The following is a 25,125-nucleotide window of genomic DNA, read 5'->3' as shown; positions in this document are numbered from 1 at the left end:
GCAGCCGAGAATTGCTAACATATTAATGAGGAGGGAAAATTGGATTACAAGAGAAAATTCATCAAAAAGATAAAAATAGATATTGTAAAAAGAGTTACCAAAGTAAGTGATCATCTGTTGAAAAAATGTCTGTGCAACGAAGAATAGAACAGAGAACAAAGAAATTTACAGCCCAGGAACTGGCCCTTCGGCCCTCCAAACCTGAGTCAATCCAAATCCACTGTCTAAACCTCTCGCCCAATTCCGAAGCATCTGTAATCCTCTGCTCCCCACCTACTCGTGCACCTGTCCAGATGCATCTTAAATGAATCTACCGTGCCTGTCTCTACTACCTCTGCTGGCAACGTATTCCAAGCACCCAGCATCCTCTGTGTAAAGTACTTGCCATGTATATCCCACTTAAACTTTTCACCTCTCATCTTGAACACATGACCTCTCGTTATTGAATCCCTCACCCTGGGAAAAAGCTTATCTACCTTGTCTATACTCTTCAGGATTTTATAAACCTCAATCGGGTCCCCCCTCAATCTCCTTTCTTCGAATGAAAACAATCCTAACCTACTCAACCTGTCTTCATAGCGAGCACCTTCTATATCAGGTAACATCCTCGTAAACCTTCTCTGCACCCTCTCCAAAGCGTCCACATCCTTTTGGTAATGTGGCGACCAGAACTGTACGCAGTGGTCTGAATGTGGCTGAATCAAAGTCTTGGACAATTTTAACATGACCTGCCAGCTCTTACACTCAATACCCCGTCCGATGAAGGCAAGCATACCGAATGCCTTCTTGGCCACACTATCCACCTGTGCAGCCACCTTCAGGGGACAAGGGACCTGCTCTCCCAGATCTCTCTGCACATCAACTTTTCCCAAGGCTCTTCTGTTTACAGTGCAGTACAGAATGGAGGATAAAAGATAATGCCAGACAAATTGAACAAATATTTTGTATTGGACTTCACTACGGCAGATACGAGTAGCATCCCAAAAATAGTAAATCAGGAATTGAAAGGGAGGGAGCAACTCGGGGAAATTACAATTACCAGGGAAGTAGTATGGAGTAAATTGTTAAAACTGTGAATTGACATGTCTGCAGGTCCTGATCGCAGTTCATCCTTAAAAGAAGTAGGTAGTGAGACAGTTCATGTGTTGTTTCTCATTTGCAACACGTTAGAATCAGGGAAGGTTCTTTTAGATTGAAAAATAGCTAATGTCACTCAGTAATTCAAAAAGGGAGTTGAGACAGAAAGCAGGAAACTGCAGGTCAGGGAGCTTTTATTTTCTGTCGTGGAGCTGTGCAGCACGGAAACAGACTTTTCAGTCCAACTCGTCCATGTCAACCAGATATCCGAAATTAACCTAGTCCCATTTGGCAGCAGTTGGTCCGTATCGCTCTGAACCCTTCCTATTCATATACACATCCAGACGCCTTTGAAATGTAATTGTACCAGCCTCCACCACTTTATTTGGCAGCTCATTCCAGACACATGCCACCTTTTGTGTAAATAAGGTGTCCCTTAGGTCCCTTTTAAATCTTGCCCCTCTCACTTTAAATCTCTGCCCTCTAGTTCTGGACTCCCCCACCCCAGGGAAAAGACCTTGTCTATTCACGCTATCCATTGCCCCTCATAATTTTGTAAACCTTTATGAGGTCAACCCTCGGGCTGCAATGCTGCAGGGAAAACATCCCCATTCTGGATTAGTGGTGCTGGAATTATTCCCGATGAAGGGCTTTTGCCCGAAACGTCGATTTTACTGCTCCTCGGATGCTGCCTGACCTGCTGTGCTCTTCCCGCACCACTACTCCAGAATCTGGTTTTCAGCATCTGCAGTAATTGTTTTTACCTACCTGGAAAACATCCCCAGCCTATTCAGCCTCTCCAACAACTCAAACCCTCCAACCCTGGCAACATCCTTGTTCATCTTTTCTGAGCCCTTTCAAGTTTCACAACATCCTTCCTATAGCAGGGAGACCAGAATTGCAGTATTCCAAAAGTGGCCTAACCAATGTCCCAGGGGATAGGTTCAAGATAAACCAGCACAGCCGACATGATTTTGCCAAAGGGTAATCGTGTTCAACTGAGGAATTATTCCCGATGAAGGGCTTTTGCCCGAAACGTCGATTTTACTGCTCCTCGGATGCTGCCTGACCTGCTGTGCTCTTCCCGCACCACTATTCCAGAATCTGGTTTTCAGCATCTGCAGTAATTGTTTTTACCTATCTGGAAAACATCCCCAGCCTATTCAGCCTCTGCCACAACTCAAACACTCCAACACTGTTAATATCCTTGTAAATCTTTTCTGAGCCCTTTCAAGTTTCACAACATCCTTCCTATAGCAGGGAGACCAGAATTGCAGTATTCCAAAAGTGGCCTAACCAATGTCCCGAGGGATAGGTTCAAGATAAACCAGCACAGCCGACATGATTTTGCCAAAGGGTAATCGTGTTCAACTGATGTATTGGAGTTCTTTGAAATAACTTCTGCTGTGAATTATGGGGAACCTGTATTATATTTGGATTTCCAGAAGGCATTTGAGAAGGTTCCACGTCAAAGGATATTGCAGAAGATGGTGGGGTGGATAACCAACTGGTATGGATAGATGATTAGCTGGCCATCAGAAAGCAGACAGTAGGAATACATAAATCTTATTCAGCGATGTCTTGAGTTGTCTGCGAGAGCTGTTGGTACGTTAGCCTTAACACTTCACAATTCACATGAATGATTCGGATGAAGGGTTCAAAAGTATAACTACACTTTCTGATGACACAAAGATAGGAAAATGAACTGTGAAGAGGATATCAGGAGCTACAAAGAGATATGGACAGGTGAGAACGGCAAAGATGTGACTCATGGAGAACAATATGAGAAAGTGTGAAATTGTCCAACTTGGCAGAAAGAATGAAGAGGATGCATTTACCTCAATGGTGAGAAGTTGCAGACCTCTGAGATACAGAGATCTGGGTGTCCAAGTGCATGAATCACTGAAAGTCAGTGTGCAGGTACAACCAGGAAGGAGAAAATCTGGACTGAGACCTGGATTGAGTGGATTTCTTTGAGGAAAGGCTCGGTAGGCTAGGCTTGTCCCCTTTGGAGGTGACCTAACTGAAACGTATAAGATTCTGAGGGGACTTGACCAGGTAAGTGTTGAAAGGACGTTTCTTGTGGGAGAATCGAGAATTAGGGGTCATAGGTTAAAAATATAGGGGCACCCATTTCATTGATATTACCCGTCATTTGCTGTTGAGTACGATTGCCCAGCTCGGGCTATGTGTCACAGGTCGTGGCCTCTGTGGGCCGTTGTGAGGCTGATAAGCCCGATCCAGGAGCCAAATCTCCAACTGTCCATTTGGAAAGTGTTTCCCAGGGGTGGAATTGGGCCATTCAATGCAGAGATGAGGAAACTTAGCCTTTCTCTGAGAGTATTTGTGATTACTTTGCTCAAAAGGTAGCAGGCGTGGAATCTGTAAATACTTTTAAAGCAGAGGGAGATATATTCTTGATGACCAAGAGGGATGAAGGATTATCAAGGAAATGCAGGAATGTAGAGTTGAGGTTAAAATTAGTGCAACCTATTGAACTGGAGAGCAGGCTGAGAAAGCACTGCATTCTATTCTTGTTCCTTTTTCATATGCTTGACAATAACTTAATGAATGTTCAAAAAAGCACTTGGCAACTTCCTCTTGGCTTAAATCTGCCTGAGAACCTGGGGTTTGGTCAAATGCTTGCTGTTCCTTTGAGACATCAAAGGTCTGAGTTGAGATTTTTTTTTCTGTGTGGTACATTACAGGGGCTCATTCGATGATGCCGTTACACGATTCTACACTGCCTGTGTGCTGGAGGCTTTTGCCTATTTACACAGCAAGGGAGTCATTTACAGAGATCTGAAGCCAGAGAACATCATTCTCAACCACAGAGGTTATGCTAAGCTGGTAAGCACTGTACCGCAGGGAGGTATGGGGATGTAGGATGCAGTGGTAAAGGAGCTTATCCAGAAGGTAGGAGAAACTTAGAATCTGTATGGGTGAGCAAATGAAGCATGCTACTGAGTTACAGGACACCATGCAGGTAGATGGAGTGACAAAGGTTGTGGCACAGATAGGAAATGGTATAATCAGACTGTTCTTTTCCACTGTGACTGGGATTCCTCAAGGCATATTGTCCGGTCAGTGTCAGGGTTAAGGACATCCCTTCACACTTAGAAAAGAGCTTGGAGTAGGAAAGGGAGAAATTCAATTGTCATGGTCCGTGAACGAACCAACACCACAGACTGAGCCCTTTACTTGGGGCAGCTGAAGAGCTTGGTTGGAAAGTATAATGTTACCAAGGAGGATGATAATCTGAGAACTTTAGAAACCTGCAAAGCAAAACCAGAAACGTTTCCCATGGCTAACCTGTTAACCTACACATCCCTGGACACTACGGGCAATATAGCATGGCCATTCCACCTAAACTGCACACCTTTGGATAATAGAAAGAAACTAGAGCACCCAGTGGAAACCCACACCAACACTGAGAACGTGCAAACTCCACGCAGTCATCGAGTCATAGACAGTCATAGAGATGTACAGCACGGAAACAGACCCTTCGGTCCAACCCGTCCATGCCGATCAGATATCCCAACCCAATCGAGTCCCACCTGTCGGCTCCCGGCCCATATCCCTCCAAACCCTTCCGATTCATATACCCATCCAAATGCCTCCACCACTTCTTCTGGCAGCTCATTCCACACACGTACCACCCTCTGGGTGAAAGAGTTGCTCCTTTAGTTCTCTTTTATATCCTTCCCCTCTCAGCCGAAACCTATGCCCTCTAGTTCTGGACTCCCCGATCCCAGGGAAAAGACTTTGTCTATTTATCCTTTCCATGCCCCCTCATGATTTTATAAACCTCTATAAGGTCACCCTTCAGCCTCCGACGCTCCAGGGAAAACAGCCCCAGCCTGTTCAGCCTCTCCCTGTAGCTCAAATCCTCCAACCTGACAATATCCTTGTAAATCATTTCTGAACCCTTTCAAGTTTCACAACATCTTTCTGATAGGAAGGAGACCAGAATTGCACGCAATATTCCAACAGTGGCCTAACCCATGTCCTGTACAGCCGCAACATGACCTCCCAACTCCTGTACTCAATACTCTGACCAATAAAGGAAAGCATACCAAACGCCTTCTTCACTCTCTGGTCCAGATCCTGTTGTAATCTGAGGTAACCTTTTTCGTTGTCCACTACACCTCCAATTTTGGTGTCATCTGCAAACTTACTAACTGTGTCTCTTATGCTCACATCCAAATCATTTATGTAAATGGCAAAAAGTAGAGGGCCCAGCACCGATCCTTGTGGCACTCCACGAGTCACAGGCCTCCAGTCTGAAAAACAACCCTCCACCACCACCCTCTGTCGTCTACCTTTGAGCCAGTTCTGTATCCAAATGGCTAGTTCTCCCTGTATTCCGTGAGATCTAACCTTGCTAATCAGTCTCCCACGGGGAGCCTTGTCGAATGCCTTATTGATGTCTATATAGATCACATCTACCGCTCTGCCTTCATCAATCCTCTTCGTTACTTTTTCAAGAAACTCAATCAAGTTTGTGAGTCATGATTTCCCACGCACAAAGCCATGTTGACTATCCTTAAACAGTCCTTGCCTTTCCAAATACATGTACATCCTTTCCCTCAGGATTCCCTCCAACAACTTGCCCACCACCAACATCAGGCTCACTGGTCTAGAGTTCCCTGGCTTGTCCTTACCACCCTTCTTAAACAGTGGCACCACTTAAACAGTCACCCAAGGTTGGAATTGAACCAGGTCCCGGATGCTAACAAGGAGCATTGCTAGCCACTGAGTCACCATGTCATCCCATGCTACGACACTAAAGGTTGTTTCACAAGAGTTCATGCACTCCAAAAATTAAGGATTGATTGAAGGTCATAAAACAGAATAGTTAGAATAAATGGGTCATTTTCAGGTAATTAGGTTGTTACTAACGGAGTGTGACAAAGATCAATGCTGGAACCTCGGCTATTTACGGTGTGTTTCCATAACTTAGACGAAGGACTGAGTGCACCAGTTTGGTGATACTTGCCTACTTAGCTTTGTAAGGTATCTGTAAGGTATACAGATGAAGTTAAGCAGGAAAGAACATGACAGTTTAGATATTATGGGAACTGTTAAGACACAGCGATGAACCCTTCTGTGAATTAAACCAAACACCCAGAAAAGCTCACCTTGCCTCATAATCTGTTAAAATATGAGAACTCCCAAATTCTACTGTTTACAGAAAATAATATCAATTCATTCTTCAACTCTAAATGTGAACAGAGTTACTCTAAATGTTAAACAACAACTGTTCACAACTCTAAGCCCCTCTCTCTTAACTACTTATTTCCTGCCTCCAGCTCTATAACAATATGCTGTTCCAGTAAGACACTTATTAAAATTATATCAACTTAATTTCAAAACCACATGGCGGCTGTTGTCTTCAGTGTCTGTCTTCTTCCGGCTGAAGATATTCCTGGATCGTCGACTTTCTTTTTACTGCGGATATGTTTCACATGAAAAGATACCTTTTTGATAGAAAGTGTTTCCTAATTTTTTTGATCTGTGTTGACGGCACAGTTGCTCTGTCTGATTTTCAAAATGCCTGCCTTGTTTATATCCCCAACATTGGATCGTCTCATTGATTCGAAGTTGGTAAAACAATAAATTCAAACACAACTGGGTTTTTTGTATCCTGGGGCATAATTTAAACTGGTTAAATTCGAGTTGTTGTCAAAACAGCAACCAACTCAAGTATGTATTTCACAGCCAAATGTTACATAGTTTCAATTTTCCAGTACACTCTAAGACTGCCATCTAGACATATCATACAGGTGCTTGTAAGGTTTCAGTTCAGAACAGTATTCAATCTTTCTTAAAGGGACAGTACAGGCCTTCAACGCCTATCAGGAATAAGAGATAAGTTGTGAAGTATATTCAAGGCTGACTTAGACAGATTTCTAATTAGGAAGGGAATCTGGGACGAGGAGGTCAAGGCAGGAAAGTGGAGTTGAGAATGATCAGATCAGCTATGGTCTCATCGAACAGTGGTGCAGGCTCGGCATGCTGAATTACTTCCTTCAGTTCTTGTGCCTTATGGTCGTCTTAAATGAAGTGTTCACTTCTGTAGGAAGATTAGAAAAGCAATGTTAGTAATGGGCTTGTACTCTCTGGAGTATAGGGGACTGAGTGATGATCCCATTCAACCATCCAACAACCTGAGGACACTTGATCAGAGTATTGGCAAGTGGCTTTTTTGCCTAGACTGTTTTGTCAAGATTGAGAGGTCGAATCTTAGCACAGAAAGATAGCATTTAAGAACTAAGACTGGGAGAATTGTCTTCAGAGCAATGTGATGCCTGTGCATCCAGCGATTACTAATCCCTTTGGATCAAATGACCATTTGATTAAATTAGTATTAAGTCTTCCTATTTCAATAAGTGGTCAATCTATCGAGTTAGTCATGAAAATTGAGAGGGTGATTTTCCCAACTGCGATCACCTTAGTAAGGTGACGGAGGAGGACACCATGGACAATCACGTCGTCTTGAGGCTATTTGTCGAGGAGCAGAAAATAAGTCATAGGAAGCTGAAGGAGGTCGTTCAGCCTGTCGAGTCTTCTCTCCCATTCAATGAGACCAGAGGTGTCTGATCATCTTCAATTTCACTTGTCTGTCTTTATCTTGGATTTGGATCAGTGGTGCTGGAAGAGCACAGCAATTCAGGCAGCATCCGACGAGCAGCAAAATCGACGTTTCGGGCAAAAGCCCTTCATCAGGAATAAAAGCCCTACGTTCCCTCACTGATTACAAAGCCTCAGCCTTGAATAGGCATCATTACCACAACCTCAGCAGCTCTCAGCTGTAAAGAGTTCCACAGTTAGTGTAACATCAGCATAAACTAAAATGCAATATATATGTATGGGGTTGCTGTGGTGCAGTGGCAGCATCCCTATCTCTGAGTCAGGACTTCCACATTCAAGTCCCACTACTCCAGAGATGTGGAATATCATCCCTCAACAGGTTGATTAGAAAATATATACCATCAGTAATGTGAATATTAAAAGATAAAGTCAGTGACATCCCAATATTTAGATGTTTGGTTTCATTTATTATTTGCAGGGGCGAAGTTCTTTTGCGTTTGAACCAAACTTGAGGAGCCTCTTCAATGTGGAGTTAAAACTCGGCAAATCTGGCTGCACCTTCTGTTCAGCTGCTCGCTTCAGCTGCTCCACAATGAAATCTGCTGGGCGGAAGACGGGTGGGAACTGAGCAGTGCGAATGCTGAAAATATTGGTCAGGTCAGGAGTATCTGAGATAGAGAAACAGAGTTAAAGCTTCAGGTCGATGTTTCACAGGAATGGGGAAGTGTTAGTCATCGATCAACTTCCAAACAAAGAGTCAGGGGTGAGAACAGGAGGGCAACCCAGCAAGGGTTGGATGACTGCTTTGCAGAATGCTTTTTCAGGTTGTAAGCCTGACACTGAGATTCTGGGCATTTTATCATGTTTGTCCTGGACTCGAGTCCCAATCTGACCTCTCTGTTTTTGGTCTCCAGCACCTCATCTTTGGAAATAAACAATGAGTTCCAACTATTCCAGGTCACAACCACTTTGTCCATTTCAGTTTTCCTGTTGGACCACTTTGAAGACTCATGTTTTGTTTATTTATTTGCATCTTTGCTCCTCTCCTTTTGCCTCCCACTATTGACATATTTTTCTCACATAATCTCTTATGCATTCCACCCCCTCCCTTTGTTGGTTTTCTTCCCCCTTCATCTGTCAAAGCTTGTTTTTGCTGCAGTTATCCAGGGTCTTGGTGAGGCCGTACCTTGAGTCTTGTGAGCAAGTTTGGTCTTCAAGTCTGAGCAGGGTGGGGGGAAACACATTATTGCTGCTGAGGGAATTCAGTGAAGGTTCACCAAACTGATTTCTGGGATGGCAGGACTGACATGTGAAGAAAGACTGGATCGACTGGGCTTGTACTCACTGGAATTTAGAACGAGAAGGGGAATCACACAGAAACATATGAAAATCCTGATGGAACTGGACAGTCAAGATGTGGGAAGAATGTTCTTGATGTTGGGGAAGTCCAGAGTTAGGGGTCACAGTCGAAGAACAACAGGTAAGCTGTTCAGGACTGAGATGAGGAAGAATTTCTTTACTCATAGTTGTGAACCTGTGGAATTCTCTCCTGGAGGAAGCTGCTGGAACCAGATCATTAGATATATTCAAGAGGGAGATGGATGTGGCCCTGGTGGCTAAAGGGATCGAAGTGGGGTGGGGGGTGGAGAGAAAGCAGGATGGGATACTCAGATTGCATGTTCAAACCATGATCATATTAAATGGCGGTGTGGACTCGAAGGGCTGGATGGCCTATTCCTGCCCCTATTTTCTATGGTTCTGTGTTAGCTCAGAACACAGGTCATCGACCTGAAACTGTTTCTCTACGCACATGTGCTGCGTGATCCACTGAGCTTTCCAGCATTGCCTTACTTCAGAGAGAGAAGGCGCACTCAACAGTCTTGGAGGACAATCAGTTCAGGGAACTTGCTGTGTGGGAATCTCGAGCACAAATAAAAATTAATCAGGCTGCCACAGAGTAAGATACATTTTGAGTGCATACACACCCTAAGCACACACATATAGACGTGGATGGAGAAGAGAACATTGTCTTCGATCTCTGATAACAAGTGTCGAGAATTAGCTGGGAGAAGGTAATCAGGAGGGCTAATGGAATTTTAGTCCTTAATTCAAGGATGTTGGGGTGTAAGAGTAGGGAAGTCTTCCTGCAACTGCATCCGGGGTACTGTGAGCTGTTTTGGCCCTGTTATTTAAGCAACAATATTATTTCATTGGAGGGAGTTCAGAGAGGGTTCACGCGGATGATTCCTGCTATGGAGCGATTGTCTTATGAGCAAAAGCTAAACAGGTTCAGACTTGATTCATTCGAATTTTGACCAATAACAAGTGACCTCCTGAACATGTATCAGATTCTTAAGGGGCTTGACAGGATAAATTCGGAGAGGATGTTTCCCCTCATGATAGAGTCTGGTACCAGAAGGCACCGTATCAGAATAAAGGGGGTGCCAATTTAAGACCGAGGTAAGGAGGAATTTCTTCTCTCAGAGAGTTGAGAGCCTTTGGAACTCCTTGCCACAGAGAGCTGTGGGGGGAGAGTCCTTTTGTATAGTTAAGGCTCCTGTAAGATGCTTGATGAATAGAGAATCAGGGATTATGGGGGAAAGGTCGGACAGTGGATTGGGGAATATTGGATCAGCAATGATCCTATTGAATGGTGGTGCAGTCTCAAAAGAGCTGAAGGGCCTACCCTTGGTCCTAATGCTTGTGGTCTAAGTACAATAAATATAGCAGAAGTAGGTCCTCCTTAGAGAAGAACAACATTAATCCCATTCCCCTGCATGTTGTTCCTCTGGTTAGGTACATACAAAGTTAGGAGACTATCATTGAATCTGCCTCTGTCACTCTCCGATATTGCAATATAGATCTGAATTGCTTATTACATAAACGTTATTTCTCTTATGCTCACCCTGGTTCTTTTTCATTCACCTGAAAATTCCTGGCGTTTGGTTCTCAAATCCTCATCCAATCTTGGATAGAAATGGTGGGATGGTGAGGTAATTCAGTAGCTCCTTCCCTGTAGAAGTCTTAAACACTTGAAAAGTTAAAACAGAGTGTGCTGGAATCTAAAATGAGATAATTCAGCCGAACGTTAAAACTGACTTTAGGTCCAGGGCTTGTATCTGGCAGTTGAGAATATGAAAACGAACACACTGTAGCAATTTCCCCTGAAGACAAAATTGCAGAATCTAACTTCTTTATTTTTTGATCACTTCTGATAGATTTCTGAAAAGTAATTGTATAGCTATTTAAACATAACAGATGTTCAACTAGGTCAATGGTAAGATCAGTACTAACAGAGAGGTTGTGCCCTCACATGAAAACTGGAGCCACATCATGAAATATTTCTGACTGGGTTTGTTGAAATGGCTCTTCCTGTTAAGCTTTCAGCTGCTTACAAACAGAGCAGTTAAACTTTCTTTTTGACCAGAAACACTGGTAAACATGAGAACTGCTGGAGTTGTGGATAGTGAGAAAGATTAACGAAGGCTACAGCAGGATACAGATTGGGACGGCACGGTGACTCAGTGGTTAGCGCTGCTGCCTCACAGCAGCAGGGACACTGGTTCAATTCCCACCTCGGGCAACTCTCTGTGTGGAGTTTGCCCGTTCTCCCCGTGTCTGCGTGGGTTTCCTCCGGGTGCCCCGGTTTCCTCCCACAGTCCAAAAATGTGCAGGTTAGGGTGGATTGGCCATGCTAAATTGCCCGTAGTGTTAGGTAAGGGGTAAATGTAGGGGACTGGGTCTGGGTGGGTTGCTCTTCGGAGGGTCGGTGTGAACTTGTTGGGCCGAAGGGCCTGTTTCCACACTGTGGGGAATCTAATCTAATCGTGATCAGTTGGAAAGTTGGGTGGAGAAATGGCAGATGGAGTTCAATCTGGACAAGTGAGAGGTGATGCATTCTGGGAGGTCAAATGCAAGAGGAAAGTAAATGGCAGGACCCTTAGGAGCATCGAGGTGCAGAGAAATCTCGGAGTGCAAGTCCATAGCTCCCTGTGTGTGGCAACACACGTGGATCAACACAGGTGGTAAAGTTGGGTCATTGAGGATAAAAGTTGGGAATTCATGTTGCAGCTGTATAAAACTTCAGTGGGAGTACTGCATGCAGTTCTGTTCACCACATTCTAGGAAGGACGTGGAGGCTTTGGAGAGGGTGCAAAAGAGGTTTTCACAGCACGTTGGCCGGATTGGAGTGTTAGCTATTGGTGAGACCGGGCAAACGTGAACCGGAGACTGAAGGTCGACCTGATAGAAGTCTATAAGATGGAAAGCATGGATAGGGAGGATAGTCAGTGTGTCTTTCCCAGGCTATAAATGTCAAATATTAGGGGGCATAGGTTTAAGTTAGAGGGGAAATTTAAAAGGAGATTTGTGAGCCAAGTGTTTTTACAAAGAGGGTGGGAGTTTTCTGGAATGTGCTGCCAGGGGAAGTGGCGGAAGCATATATGATAGCAAGGTTTAAGAGGCATTTAGACAGATATACCATCAGATTAGAGGGATACACACCATGTGTAGACAGATGGGATTAGTTTAGTTTGGCATCATGCCTGACAAATCTGTTAGAATTCTTTTGAGGATATAACGTGCAGGTTAGACCAAGGAGGACCAATGGATGTTATCTCTCTGGACTTCATGAAGGCCTTTGACAAGGTCCTGCACAGGAGGCTACTGATTAAGATATGGGCCCATGGTGTCAGAGACGAGGTGCTGGCATGGAGAGAAGCTTAGCTGTCTGGCAGAAAGCAGGTAGTGGGGATAAAAAGGTCCTTCTCAGGATGGCAGCTGGTAACAAGTGGTGTTCCACCAGGCTCAGTGTTGGGACCACAACTTTTCACTTTGTACATTAGCCATCGAGATGAAGGAACTGAGGGCATTCTGGCTAAGCTTGCAGACGATGCAAAGATAGGTAGAGGGATAGGTAGCATTGAGGAGGCTGCAGAAGGATTTGGACAGGTTAGGAGAGTGGGCAAAGAAGTGGCAGTTGGAATACAACGTACGAAACTCTGAGGTCATGCACTTTGATAGGAAGAACAGAGGCATGGACTATTTTCTAAATGGGGAGAAAATTCAGAAGTCTGAAGTGCAAAGAGACTTGAGAGTTCTAGTCCAGGATTCTCTCCCGGTAAACTTGCAGGTTGAGTCAGTAGTGAGGAAGGCAAATGCAATGATGGCATGTATTTTGAGAGGATTTGAATATAAAAGCAGGGATGTACTTCTGAGGCTGTATCGTGCTCTAGTCAGACCACGTTTGGAGTATTGTGCACAGCTTTGGGCCCCATGTCTCAGGAAGGATGTACTGGCCCTGGAACGTGTTCAGAGGAAGTTCATGAGAATAGTCCCAGGAATGAAAAGCTGAACATATGAGGAACATTTAAGATCTCTGGGTTTATACTCTATGGAGTTGAGAAGGATGAGCGGGGATCTAATTGAAACGTACAAAATACTGAGTGGCCTGGGCACAGTAGATGTTGGGGAGATGTTTCCATCGATAGGAGAGACTGGGACTCAAGGGCACAGCCTTAGAGGAAAGGGAAGACCTTTCAGAACAAAGATAAGGAGAAACGTTTTCAGCCAGAGAGTGGTGAATCTATGGAATTCATTGCCACAGAAAGCTGTAGAGGCCACGTCATTGAGTATATTTAAGACTGAGGTAGATAGATTCTTGAGGATCAAGGGTTATGGGGAGAAAGCAGGAGAATGGGGTTGAGAAACTTAGCAGCCATGTTTGAATGGTGGAGCAGGCTCGATGGGCTGAATTGCCTAATTTCTGCTCTTATAATTTACGGTCTTATCATGGTCAGCATAGATGTGGTGAGCTGAAGTATGATGATACTGTGGCTTTAAGAGGTGTATTTTGTCCTTGTTATTTGAAGAAAGAATAAGACAGAGGTGCTGAGTGGTCTGCTCAAAGCCAATAAAATGTTTGTGAGGCCTTGGTTTTTTCCCCCCCAAGTTTGAACAATAGAGGCAGCCTGAATGGGTGGGGTCAAGTTCCCACAGAAGCAGGGTTTTTAGTTTTAGCTTTCTGCAGTTGCTAGGGTCTTGAAGCTTGATGTGGACACTCTTATTCCTCTCTGTTACCGCTAAACACTGGAGTTCTCTTCCTGCTGCTAGAATTGCACATGAGATAATCCATTTTAGTGAATTTGTCTTTGCCAAGGGTGGGACATTACTATATTGGAACATATATGCATATTTTTGTTAAGCATTTCAATCGAGGTAGAATTAAGCTCATTGTTTTATTCTTATTTAGTCTATATTAAAACTGTTCTGTAAAATAAAAGTTTGTTTTGCTTGCAATCGAGTCGTCTGGCCAATCGAATTGCTTCCGGAACACAACGCCTCAGAGTCACCTGTAAAATTGGCAAGAATTAGGGTCGAGCCTAACTTGATTTTTTTTTGGGGGGGGGGGGTTCAGTCTGACTCATAATAGCACCACACTCTCAACTGTTGTCAGTGAGTCAGGCAGCAATTAAAACAGGAACTCATTGAATCTTCATTTCAGGTCAATGAATCAAACATGCAGGAGGTGGCACTGGTCAGGGGTTAGAGGTAGGATCCATGCCTAAATGGTTTTCCTCTGTCTAGTCCTGGGGGTGCTAGGAGTTACACGTGCAGCAAGTCTGGGGATTGAACTTTGTTTTAGTCCAGGTCTATGTGACTCAGAACCACGGAACACAGTGGCACATCTGAAATGTGAAGCCTTTAGTTGGTGGCATGAGCTTGATCTTGTCCTGACAATTCCTGATGATGGGATTTTCCTGCTCCTCGGATGCTGCCTGACCTGCTGTGCTTTTCCAGCACTAATCTTGACTCTAATTTCCAGCATCTGCAGTCCTCACTTTTGCCTTCATAGCATAAGGGCCTGTTCCTAAAGCTACATTCAATATGTTCTGAAATGAGTAGGATCGTGCGCACAGTACAGTGTGTCAAATGATTAATTGGTGTTGTCACAAATTAGGTGGATTTTGGCTTTGCTAAGAGAATTGGATTTGGGAAGAAGACCTGGACCTTCTGTGGAACTCCTGAGTATGTTGCCCCCGAGATCATCCTCAACAAAGGTCATGACAGCTCTGCAGATTACTGGTCCTTGGGTATCCTAATGTACGAGCTTCTGACCGGCAGGTGAGTGACTGTGGGCTATGTTGTTATAATTCAGTTTACCTGTGTCATCTAAGATAATGACCTGAGAACTAACTACAGTGTGACCTTGGGCCCCATACCTCAGCAAAGAAAGATTTATTAACCCTGGGGTGGGTCCAATCCAGAGGAGGTTCCTGAGAATGATCAGAGAAATGAAAAGCTTAACGTATGAGGAACGTTTGAGGATTCTGGGTCTATACTCGATGGAGTTTAGAAGGATGAGGGGGATCTAATTGAAACATACAGAACACTGAATAGCCTGGACAGAGGAGATGTTGGGAAGATGTTTCAATTGGTGGGAGAGATTGGAACCCGAGGCCCTTTGGAACAGAGATAAGGAGAAATTTCTTCAGCCAGAGAGTGGTGAATCTATTGAATTCACTTCCACATCGGTTGTGGAGGCCAGGTCCCTGACTATATTTAAAACAGCGATACATAAAGTCATGATTGCCAAAGATCAAAGATTACGGGGAGAAAGCAGAAAATGGGGTTGAAAAACCTATCAGCCTTGATTGACCAGCAGAGCAGAGCAGATCTGATGGGCGGAATGGTCTAATTTCTGCTCCGATGTCTTTATGGCCTAACTCTCCTGTACCCGCACTGATGTGGACCAGGGCAGCAACCTGTGAACTTAACCCATGTCTCTGTGTGGCCCGTGCTAGTGAGTCAGGGAGGAGAAAGTGAGAACAGCAGGTGCTGGAGATCAGAGTCGAGAGTGTGGTGCTGGAAAAGCACAGCAGGTCAGGCAGCATCCGAGGAGCAGGAGATTCAATGTTTCGGGCATAAGTCCTTCTTCAGGAATTCCTGATGAAGGGCTTATGCCCCAAAACGACGATTCTCCTGCTCCTCAGATGCTGCCTGACCTGCTGTGCCTTTCCAGCACCACACTCTCGACTCTTGTCAGAGAGTCAGGCAGCAATTAAACCAGGAACTGACTGAGTCTTCATTTAAGGTCAATGAAGCAGACACCCAGGAGATGGTACTGGTCAGGGGTTAGAGGTAGGATCCATGCCAAAATGTTTTTCCTCTGCCTAGTCCTGGGGGTGCTCGGAGTTGCAAGCACAGCAAGTCTGTGGATTGAACTTTGTTTTAGTTCAGGTCGATGTGACTCAGAACCACAGAACACAGTGGCACATCTAAACGGTGAGGCCTTTAGCTGGTGGCCTGATGCTGTGCTAATGACTGGGTGTCTCCCACAGGACATGATGTTTCACAAAACACTCAGCTCTGCACAGAGTTAGTTGATAGACAAAAATTGGGGTGTGCTTTATATTAATTGTTTGTCGGTTTGGATTTGGCACCTTCTCAGTCCTTGTCCTGGGATTTCCTGTAGAGGCCAGAAGTGTTGCTGGGGACAATTCCACTGACCACTCCACGAATCCTGGAGATTATTCGCCTTACATTATTGGAGGCAAGTTTGATCCTGTGCCACAAAAACTGAAAGCACTGTAAACCTGCGGATTTTCCAGAACTTGTGGGGAGAAGAGTTTCAAACCCAACGTCTCTCATATTTGAAACCCGGGCACTTTCTGGTTTTAAATTTGGATCCACAGTATTTTAAAAACCCTGTGAGAGACGGTTTCTGTTTCTACAGGAGTTCCCCGTTGGTATTCAGCAAGATTGGACAGTTCATTAATCCACCAGAGCAGAGCGGGATCCCATTTTCCTTTGTCTGACACTATACCCACTCTGGGTCTGCCACGGCAAGTGGTTTTCCACACGGACCAGATTAGATCTGGTGCCTGGCAATTCCATCATCACAGATGTGAGGAAGCCATTCAGCCCATTATTGCCTGTGCCAAGCCTTCGTGAAGGAGCTCTTCCAGTTAGCCCCACTCCCCTGTTGTTACCCCAGAATCCTGCAAACGTTTCCTTTTTAAATGAAATTATTGCCCCCTCTGAATCAGTCTGAAGAGGTGAAACATCTAAACAGTGAATCTGCTTTTTCACTCAGATTCTAATGCTCTCACCACATGTGGAACTGCCACTTCTGGTGCTGATCGTGGGAGCTGTGTCAGATTCTCCATGTCTTGTTTCCACAGCCCTCCATTTTCTGGCTCTGACCCGATGCAAACGTACAACATCATCCTGAGAGGGATTGACATGGTTGAGTTCCCAAAGAAAATCACCAAAAATGCGGGCAATCTCATCAAGAAGCTGTGCAGGTGAGTGTCGGGATTACCTGTCGAGTGGTGCGGTGAGGAAAGACGAGGTGGAAAGACAGGCTTTCAGAAAGTTCAAATCCTGATTGGGCCGGTGTGAGTTGAAATGAATTGAATCGGTGCAGCTATGTCACAAAGACAGGCATCGATGTAAAATCCCACAAGTTCAATCCGTGTTCACAGAAGGAGACCTCTCACTCCAACCGAGCCAAAGTTATTGATTGCAAAGCCATGTGGAATCACTGAAAACGTACGCTTTTTCACTCCTGTTGCAGTCTGAACCCAACGCTGGTTAGAATTCACCAAGTTATTTCACGCTGCCTGAAGCCTTTAGATTTCACTCCCTGTTGTGTTTAGATATATTTGTTTGGGTCGGTGTTATTTCTTTTTGTTCATTTATGGGATGTGGATGTCGCAGGCTTGCCAGCATTTATTGGCTCATTCCTAATCGCCCTTGAGAAGCTGGTGGTGAGCTGTGTTCATGAACCGCTGCAGTCCACACATGCTGTGGGTTGACCCACAATGCCATCAGGGAGGGAATTCCAAGATTCTGACCCAGTGACCATGAAGGAACAGCCGATATATTTCCAAGTCTGGATGGTACATGGCTTGGAGGGGAACTTGCAGGGGGTGGTGTTCCCATGTTACTGCTACCTTGTCCTTACGGATGGAATTGGTCATGGGTTCAGAAATTTGCCTTAGGATACTCAGTGAATTTCTGGATTATACCTTGAGGATGGTACACATTGCTGCAACTGAGCATCGGTGGTGGAGGGAATGTATGCTATGTCCTGGATGGCGTCAAGGTTTCAGAGTTGTTAGAGCTATGCCCATCAGGCAAGTAGAGGATATTAGTGAGTTTTGAGAAGATCTGTAGCTCAGGTTGATGTTCTGGATGTAAGTTTGCTCACTGAGCTGTAAGGTTCATTTTCAGACATTTCGTCACCACTCTTGGTAACATCATCAATAAGCCTCTGGTGAAGTGCTGGTGTTAATGACTCACTTCCATTTATGTGTTTAGGCTTCCTTGGGTTGGTGATGTCATTTCCTGTTCTTTTTCTCAGAGACATCACCACAGGAAGTGATGTCATCAACCCAAGGAAACCTAAACACATCAATAGAAAGTGGGTCACTAACACCAGTGCTTCACCAGAGGCTCACTGATGATGTTACTTAGTATGGTGAGGAAACATCTGAAAACGAACTTGCCAGCTCAACGAATAAACTTACATCCATAAGTAGAGACTATGTCATCAGACTCCTGACTTGTGCCTTGTGGATGGTGGAAAGGCAAGAGGTGAGTTACTCACTGCAGTGTTCCTAGCCTCTGACCTGCTTTTGTTGCCACCATGTTTGTGTTAAATCCAGTTAAATTTCTGGTCAATGCTAACCCCAAGAATGTTAATAGTGGGGGATTCACTATTTAAATATCAAGGGGAGTGGTAAGGCTGTCTCTTATTAGAGATGGTCATTGTCTGGCATTTGTGTGTTGTGAGTGTCACTTGTCAGCCCAAGCCAGGATATTGTTCAGATTTTGTTGTATTGAAGATGGACAGTTTCAGTATCTGAGGAGTCATGAATGGTGCTCAACATTGTGCACAACGTTGTTCAGATGTGGCCTTCAGCACTTATGTCCATGCTTGAACCGAGGCGACACTGATGACAGGAGCTGAGTGGCTTTGGCAGAAGCCAAACTGTGTGTCACTGAGTCGGTGCTGCTTGAAAGCACTGTTGATGACACCTTCCATCACCTTATTAAGAATAGACTGAGCTCGGCGTTAACTGGCCCAGGCTGGATTTGTCCTGTTTTCATGTGCAGGACATACACGAGCAATCTTCTACATTCTCAGGTCGATAGCAGGGGATGCAACTGGGGAGGGGAAGCTCATGTTTTTAGCTTCAAATTTCAGTTCAAAGTGAGACCAAAGCACACGTCTCCCTCACTGCTCGAACCAGATGTTAGACATTGGGAACAAGTTAAAATCTTCATTGAAGTGACAGTTTGTATTGTACTGCAACATTTTCTACATGTGAGACAGCAAATAATGGTTCCTGAGGAGGAGAAGCATTTTAAGCAAAGAAGTTAATTCTTGGCTGACTGTCCAACTTGACATGAAGCCGGACAATTGTGTGATTAAACAGTGATTTGATTTATTTTGTGTGGTGAACAGAGTAGTTCTGTGCCCTGCAAGCAGATTGAGGAATCCGTGTTCAGTACTGCCTGATGCAGTGCAGTGGTCAACAACGCCTCACACAATTAACCCTGACGAGCAAAAATGGAGCAATTTGAGAAGTCACTAAAGCGAGGATGGGTTCAAAAGAGTACAATCGCAATTTGCAGCTCAATGAGCTTGAAAGTCCAGTGTGTTTCTGATCTTTTACGGTAAAATCAATTGCCTTGCCCTTCCACCCTGTGTGGTCATTCAGCTAACCCTTTCTGCATTTTTCTCAATAGGGACAACCCTGCTGAGAGACTCGGCAACCAAAAAAATGGAGTAAAAGACATACAGAAACACAAGTAAGTGGCATGTCAGTGCTTCCTAATTGGAACTACAGAGTGGTGCGGAGCAGGAAGAAGTTGGGCAAAGATTAATATGCATAATATCTGTGGTAGTAATCACTCGAGTCTTCCCAGTGCCTCGCTGGAGAACTGGTACAGCAAAGAGAGCTTCAAACCCCCAGGGCTTTGGGAGAAATCAAGAGATGTGTTAAAGGAGGCGAGTCTGTACATCAACAGAGCTGAGGCTGGAACAGGCAGATAGCAGTCTGCAAAGAATATTTCAGGAACAGGAAAAATCAAGTGCAGAGGAAAGTGCACCAATAATGTTGCTGAGTTGCAGGCACACACTGGCACTGCAGAGTACAATATAGTCGGTATTAAGAAAGACATTGTTCAAAGAAGATAAATTATTAGGAATTTAACATTCTTCGCGTCACGTCATCCAGGCAATGGGAGGGCAGGAAAAAGTGATGGCATCGGTCATATTGTAAACTATTCCAGCATCAGAGAGGGTTGACTGGAATTTGGAAATGTCTCTTACGTCAGTAATTAAACAATAGGAAGACTTCAAAGAGGTGATTATTCTGGTAAACACTTGTCTTTTTGAGCATGAAAAAAGATCCTAACTCTTGGCCCCCTGGACTGTCCAGGATACAGAAGCTTAATGCATTTGCACGGTTCAAAATACAGCAGACAATGAAAGTAAGTATAGAAACAATTACCTCTCATTTACATTGTTCAAATAAACAGTTTGAGAATAAATTAGTGAATGTGAATGCAAACTGAAAGATCTTTCACATAAACAAAAACCAAGGTGGGGCTGATAAGAACCAAGGATCCATTTGTGGCAACAGAGGACAAGGTAGGGGGTACTGTAGGAGTGTTCTGAATCTGTCTTCAACAGTCAGCCAATTCACATGGAATTTGCTTCTGTGCCTGTTTTTCACAAAAGAACGGTGCTCCATATTTGCAAGAGATTCATATCAAGGATTCATGAGAAATGTGGAGCTGTACTAAACTCTTGACAGTTCTCTGGCCATGCAGAATTGTCGGGAGAAGGCAGACCATGTCCTGTCTTCACACCAGTTAGCTGCTGGTTCTGATAGTGGAAGGCCGTGACAGAGACTTTAACAGTTGGGTGTCAAGTGATAAGTAAGTGAAGTGTGCTGTTCGGGTGTTAAGTGGGCAGGGTACTGGGTAGTGAAGGGACCAGGTAAGTCTTTACGATACTTCATATCCTGTGAGGGCAGTGAGAGTGAATGTTGGGCTGGGTTGAATTAGATCCAGCAAGTGGGGCAGATGGGCCTCACATAGGGAGTCAAGGTTCTGTGGGGAGGTGTCGGAGAGAGACAACCATGGGGTCACTTGCATAGCTACTTTGGAGTAAGACTCCATATTTCATAGTCAAAAAAGCACAGCCAGTCAGGCAGCATCCAAGGAACAGGAGAGTCAACATTTCAGCATAAGCTCTTCATCAGGAATGTTGCGGGGTGGGGGTCCAGGAGATAAATGGGATGGGGAGCCGCGGAAGGGAGCTAGAAATATGACAGGTAGATGAAGGTGGGGTTAACAGTAATAGGTCGGAGCGAAGGGTGAACTGGATAGGTGGGAAGTAAGATGGATAGGTAGGACAGTTCATGAGGGCAGTACCAAGTTCGAGGGTTAGATCTGGGAAAAAGTTGAGGGAGGGGAGATGAGGAAATTGGTGAAATTGACATTGATTCTGTGTGGTTGGAGGGTCCCAAGTCGGAAGGTGAGATGTTCTTCGTCCAGGCATCAGATGGCTATGATTTGGCAGTGCAGGAGGCCCAGGACTGGGAGGGAGAGTTCAAGTGGTTACAGGGCTTGTTTAGCGTGTGTGCCCTGGAGATGTTCTCTGAAACATTCTGCAACTTAGCGTCCTGTTTCCCTGATGTAGAGGACACCACATCGAGAGCAGTGGACACAGTAGATGAGGTGTTTGACTGTGCTGGAAAATGTCTGCCAGATATGGACCTAATGAGGAAATCACAGAGGGAATGGTCTCTGTGGAATGCTGAAAGGGGTGGGGAGGGAAATCTATCTCTGGTGGTGGGGTCTGATTTAGGTGGCAGAAATGGCAGAGGGTGATGCGGTGCATCCTGACAGCTGGTATGGACGGTGAGGTGGTGGTGAGGGAGTCCAGGATAGAGGTGTGGGGAATTGGAGCAGTGCATTCTACAGAGACTATTCCCTCCCTGACTCCCTCATAAGGTCCACGCACTCCACCAACCTGTCCTCCATTCCTGGCACCTCCTTCTGCTGCTATGAGAGGTGTAAAACCTGCGTCAACACCTCCCCCCTCATCTCCATCCAAAGCCCCAAAGGATCCTTCCGCATCTGGCAGAGATTTTCCCACACATCGAAACACCTCATCTATACACTGTGTCGTTGCCCTCCAATGATCTCCTCTACAGTGGGGAGACAGGACCTCGACCGTTTTGACTCTGATCTCCTGCATCTGCAGCCCTCACTTTCTCCATATTTACTCATCTAATTTTGCCTCAGTGACTGTTTAGTACAAGATCATTGAAGTTCTTTGATTTAAATGAAGACTTTCAGAGGGTTCTTGGTGGAGAGGCATTGCCCAGAGGGACATTAATGCTTCCCAAGCCACACATCTCATCCACACTGGAATAATAGTCGTCTGATCAACTGGCAGAAACTCTGGGTCATTCTTCCATCAAAATAGGGGTTCTGCCAGTGGGGATGTTCGAGCACTGCTGAAAACCAACTATGTGACAAGACAATCAGCCTAATTAATGTCTTTCACAGACTTTGGGAAAAATTCCCTTACCACTCAACGCCTGGAGAAAGAACGCCTCATCTTCTGCCTCGGACCCTCCAACCCCATGTCATCAATGTGGACTTCACCAGTTTCCTTATTTCCCCTTCCCCCCAACCTTATCCCAGTTCCAACCTGCCAGCTCAGCACCGCCCTCATGATCTGTCCCACCTGTCCATCCTCCTTCCCTTCTATCCGCTCCACCCTCCTCTCCAATTTATCACCTTTACTCCCACCTCCATCCACCAATTGCACTCTCAGCTACCTTCCCCCAACAACCAGCCCCACACCCCCTCCCATTTATCTCTCCATCCCTGAGATTCCTTTTGCCCGAAACGTCAATTTTCCTGCACCTTGGATGCTGCCTGAACTGCTGTGCTTTTCCAGCACCACATTCCTGACTCTAATCTCTAGCATCTGCAATTCTCACTTTCGCCATGCCATGAAGTGTACAAGTCCTGCTCTGATTTGCTATCGCAAAATGCAGCACCTCGCATTTATCTAATTTGAACACCACCTACCACTCCTAAGCCCATTGGTCCAACTGATGAAGATCGTGTTGTACTCTGAGGTACTCCTACTTCCATTATACTCTTCCAGGGATTCACTGGATTTCTCCTGTCTATACCTGACGGATGCTTCCTTTTTCTTCTTAACCAAATCTCAATTTCTCTAGTCATCCAGCATTCCCTACACCTACCAGCCTTTCCTTTCATCCTAACAGGGATGTACTGTCTCTGGGCTCTCATTATCTCATTCACTCCAAAATAGATTTACTCCAAAATAGATTCCAGCGATCCAAAAATGTTAAACTTTCTCCCATCTGTTGAAAGAACACCCCGATCAAGTTTGAGATGGGCCAATGATGACAACTGATATCATGGGTGTCGCAGTGAGATTTGAAGTCTGTGAGATGAAGTAGCTGGTGTGAAAAACAGGGGGTTCTGAATTAGCAAAAAAGAGCAGAGACAGAATGAAGCTTTTGTGATCCAAGTCAGTGTTGCTGCCATTGGTCTTGAGTACAGGGCACAAGTTCACAGATGAGGATAGTAACAGACCAATGAAATGGACAGGCATATGTTTTTAATGTAATGTGGAACGATAGCTTCTGAGACTAACAGAGAGCTCAGTTTATTAGGAGTAGCACTGTGACTTTTCATCCTTTCTCTCTTGCAGGTGGTTTGAAGGTTTTAACTTTGAAGGGCTCAGGAAAGGAACACTGACTGCAGCCATAGTTCCTAGTGTAAGTGATGCCTTTGGAGTTGAGAAGTGTTTGGGAAATGCAATTTGCCTTAATACCTAGTTTATCCAGTATGTCACTGAAAGGCTGATGCTTGCAGATGGCTGAACCCCACTCTCTGGAATTGTTCCGCTTACTCTATTACTAAAAATACTTTGTTTCCCAATGGCTCTGGATAACTTGAATACATTATTTAAAAAATTCAGGTGAAAACTGTTTTGGGACATTGGGCAAGGCCAGCATTTACTTGTCTCTGTGAGGAGAACTTCCACATGTGGTGTTTCCATGTAGCTATGGCCCCTGACCTTCCAGATGGAAGGGGTTTGAAAGATACTGTCAATCAAGCAGCTTGCTTGGTCCTGCTGTGTTTCTTTTTTATTTTTCATCTCAAAAGTAGTATTTGCCAATGCAATTTAGAATCTTTACTTCTCCACTGCAGGTGACAGGACCTCTGGACACCAGCAATTTTGACACCTTTCCAGAGGAAGAAGAGGAGGAACCTCCTGATGAGGATTCTGGATGGGATGTAGAGTTTTAGATCCAGACCACTGCTCATGGAGCTGGAGAGAAACGTGCAAACTAGTCTAAAGAGTGAGCACAAAGCTGAAACCTTGGGAAGAGACATGTCAATTTGATGTAAATAAAAATGTTAAGCATTATTGTAATAGAATAAAAGGGGAAAGTCATGTTGTGGGGGTCCTGGTGCTGGTTTTGGGCCTTTCCAAGTAAACATAAGAGAATTAACGAAAGCAAAACTTGACATTTCGAACAATGTGCTCTCTTAGTCGCGATCCCTCCGGACAGCATCTTATCTTGTCCCTCAGCACAACAGATCATTTCTTAAACAGCATTAAAAAGATTTTCTTCTTCCAGCTGGAATCTACTGTCCTTCTCCCTCCTCCTCTTAACCTGAAAACCCAGATAACTTATTTATCGGAGCCACCTTTAATAGTTCATGAATATCTTGAATTTACTCTCACACCTTCACCCACAAAAATCTGCATATGCAGAAAATGAGAGTGGAGATTTTATTTTTCCATGATGACTACTGTTTTGAACCGTCTCCCTCAGTGCAAACTGTACAAAGATGTTACTTTTCAATTGATGGCATTAACGTGATTGATAGCTGTGACGGCAGTGCAGTCATGACAACTGTACAGCAGGTCACGGAAAACCTGGTGTAAGTGTGTTGCTAAACCCGAAACACTAACATTGGTGTTTCCCACCCCCCCTTCCTCCTCACACCTGCTTCTCAGAGGATATGGGAGATCAGGGAGATTTCCAGCAACAAGTGCATGTGGCTGCAGCTCCTGAGAGCCCACATTATGGAACTGGATAGTCCTCTTCCTCTCAACTGCTCTCATCAGCCTGCCATATACAGATGTTGCACAGCTGATGCAACAAATTTGCCATGGGATGTATTGACATGAGTGAAACAAGTTAGCAATACAGAAACCAATCGTGAAAACTAGCTAAGTCCCCTGCAGCAGGAGCACACAGCTGCACGGGTAGTGTGTGAATGATTTGTAGTGAACAGCACACAAGCATTTCCTTCAGCATAAAGTTCTTGCTACTTATAGCTTCTGTATTCATTTGGCACAAACTCCAA

The 25,125-nt window shown here is 44.7% G+C and overlaps 1 protein-coding gene across 3 annotated transcripts in view; it reads left to right on the top strand.

Annotated features, from left to right (window-relative positions):
• LOC122543167 (cGMP-dependent protein kinase 1-like) overlaps positions 1 to 25,095 on the top strand; it is a 96,128-nt gene extending 71,033 nt beyond the window's left edge. For all 3 annotated transcript variants that reach the window (XM_043681576.1, XM_043681574.1, XM_043681577.1), the window contains 6 exons: positions 3,786 to 3,927; positions 14,630 to 14,793; positions 16,854 to 16,976; positions 19,429 to 19,491; positions 23,453 to 23,519; positions 23,956 to 25,095. In XM_043681576.1, coding sequence (XP_043537511.1) covers positions 3,786 to 3,927; positions 14,630 to 14,793; positions 16,854 to 16,976; positions 19,429 to 19,491; positions 23,453 to 23,519; positions 23,956 to 24,054 — 658 coding nt within the window. In that variant the 3' untranslated portion in view covers positions 24,055 to 25,095. The remainder of the gene's footprint in view (positions 1 to 3,785; positions 3,928 to 14,629; positions 14,794 to 16,853; positions 16,977 to 19,428; positions 19,492 to 23,452; positions 23,520 to 23,955) is intronic.
• The last annotated feature ends 30 nt before the right edge of the window (positions 25,096 to 25,125 follow it).

This window comes from Chiloscyllium plagiosum, chromosome 42 (genome assembly GCF_004010195.1).
Source record: "Chiloscyllium plagiosum isolate BGI_BamShark_2017 chromosome 42, ASM401019v2, whole genome shotgun sequence".
Taxonomy (NCBI): Eukaryota; Metazoa; Chordata; class Chondrichthyes; order Orectolobiformes; family Hemiscylliidae; genus Chiloscyllium; species Chiloscyllium plagiosum.
The sequence above is the reverse complement of the archived record's forward strand: the minus strand, read 5'-3'. Positions and strand labels throughout refer to the sequence as shown.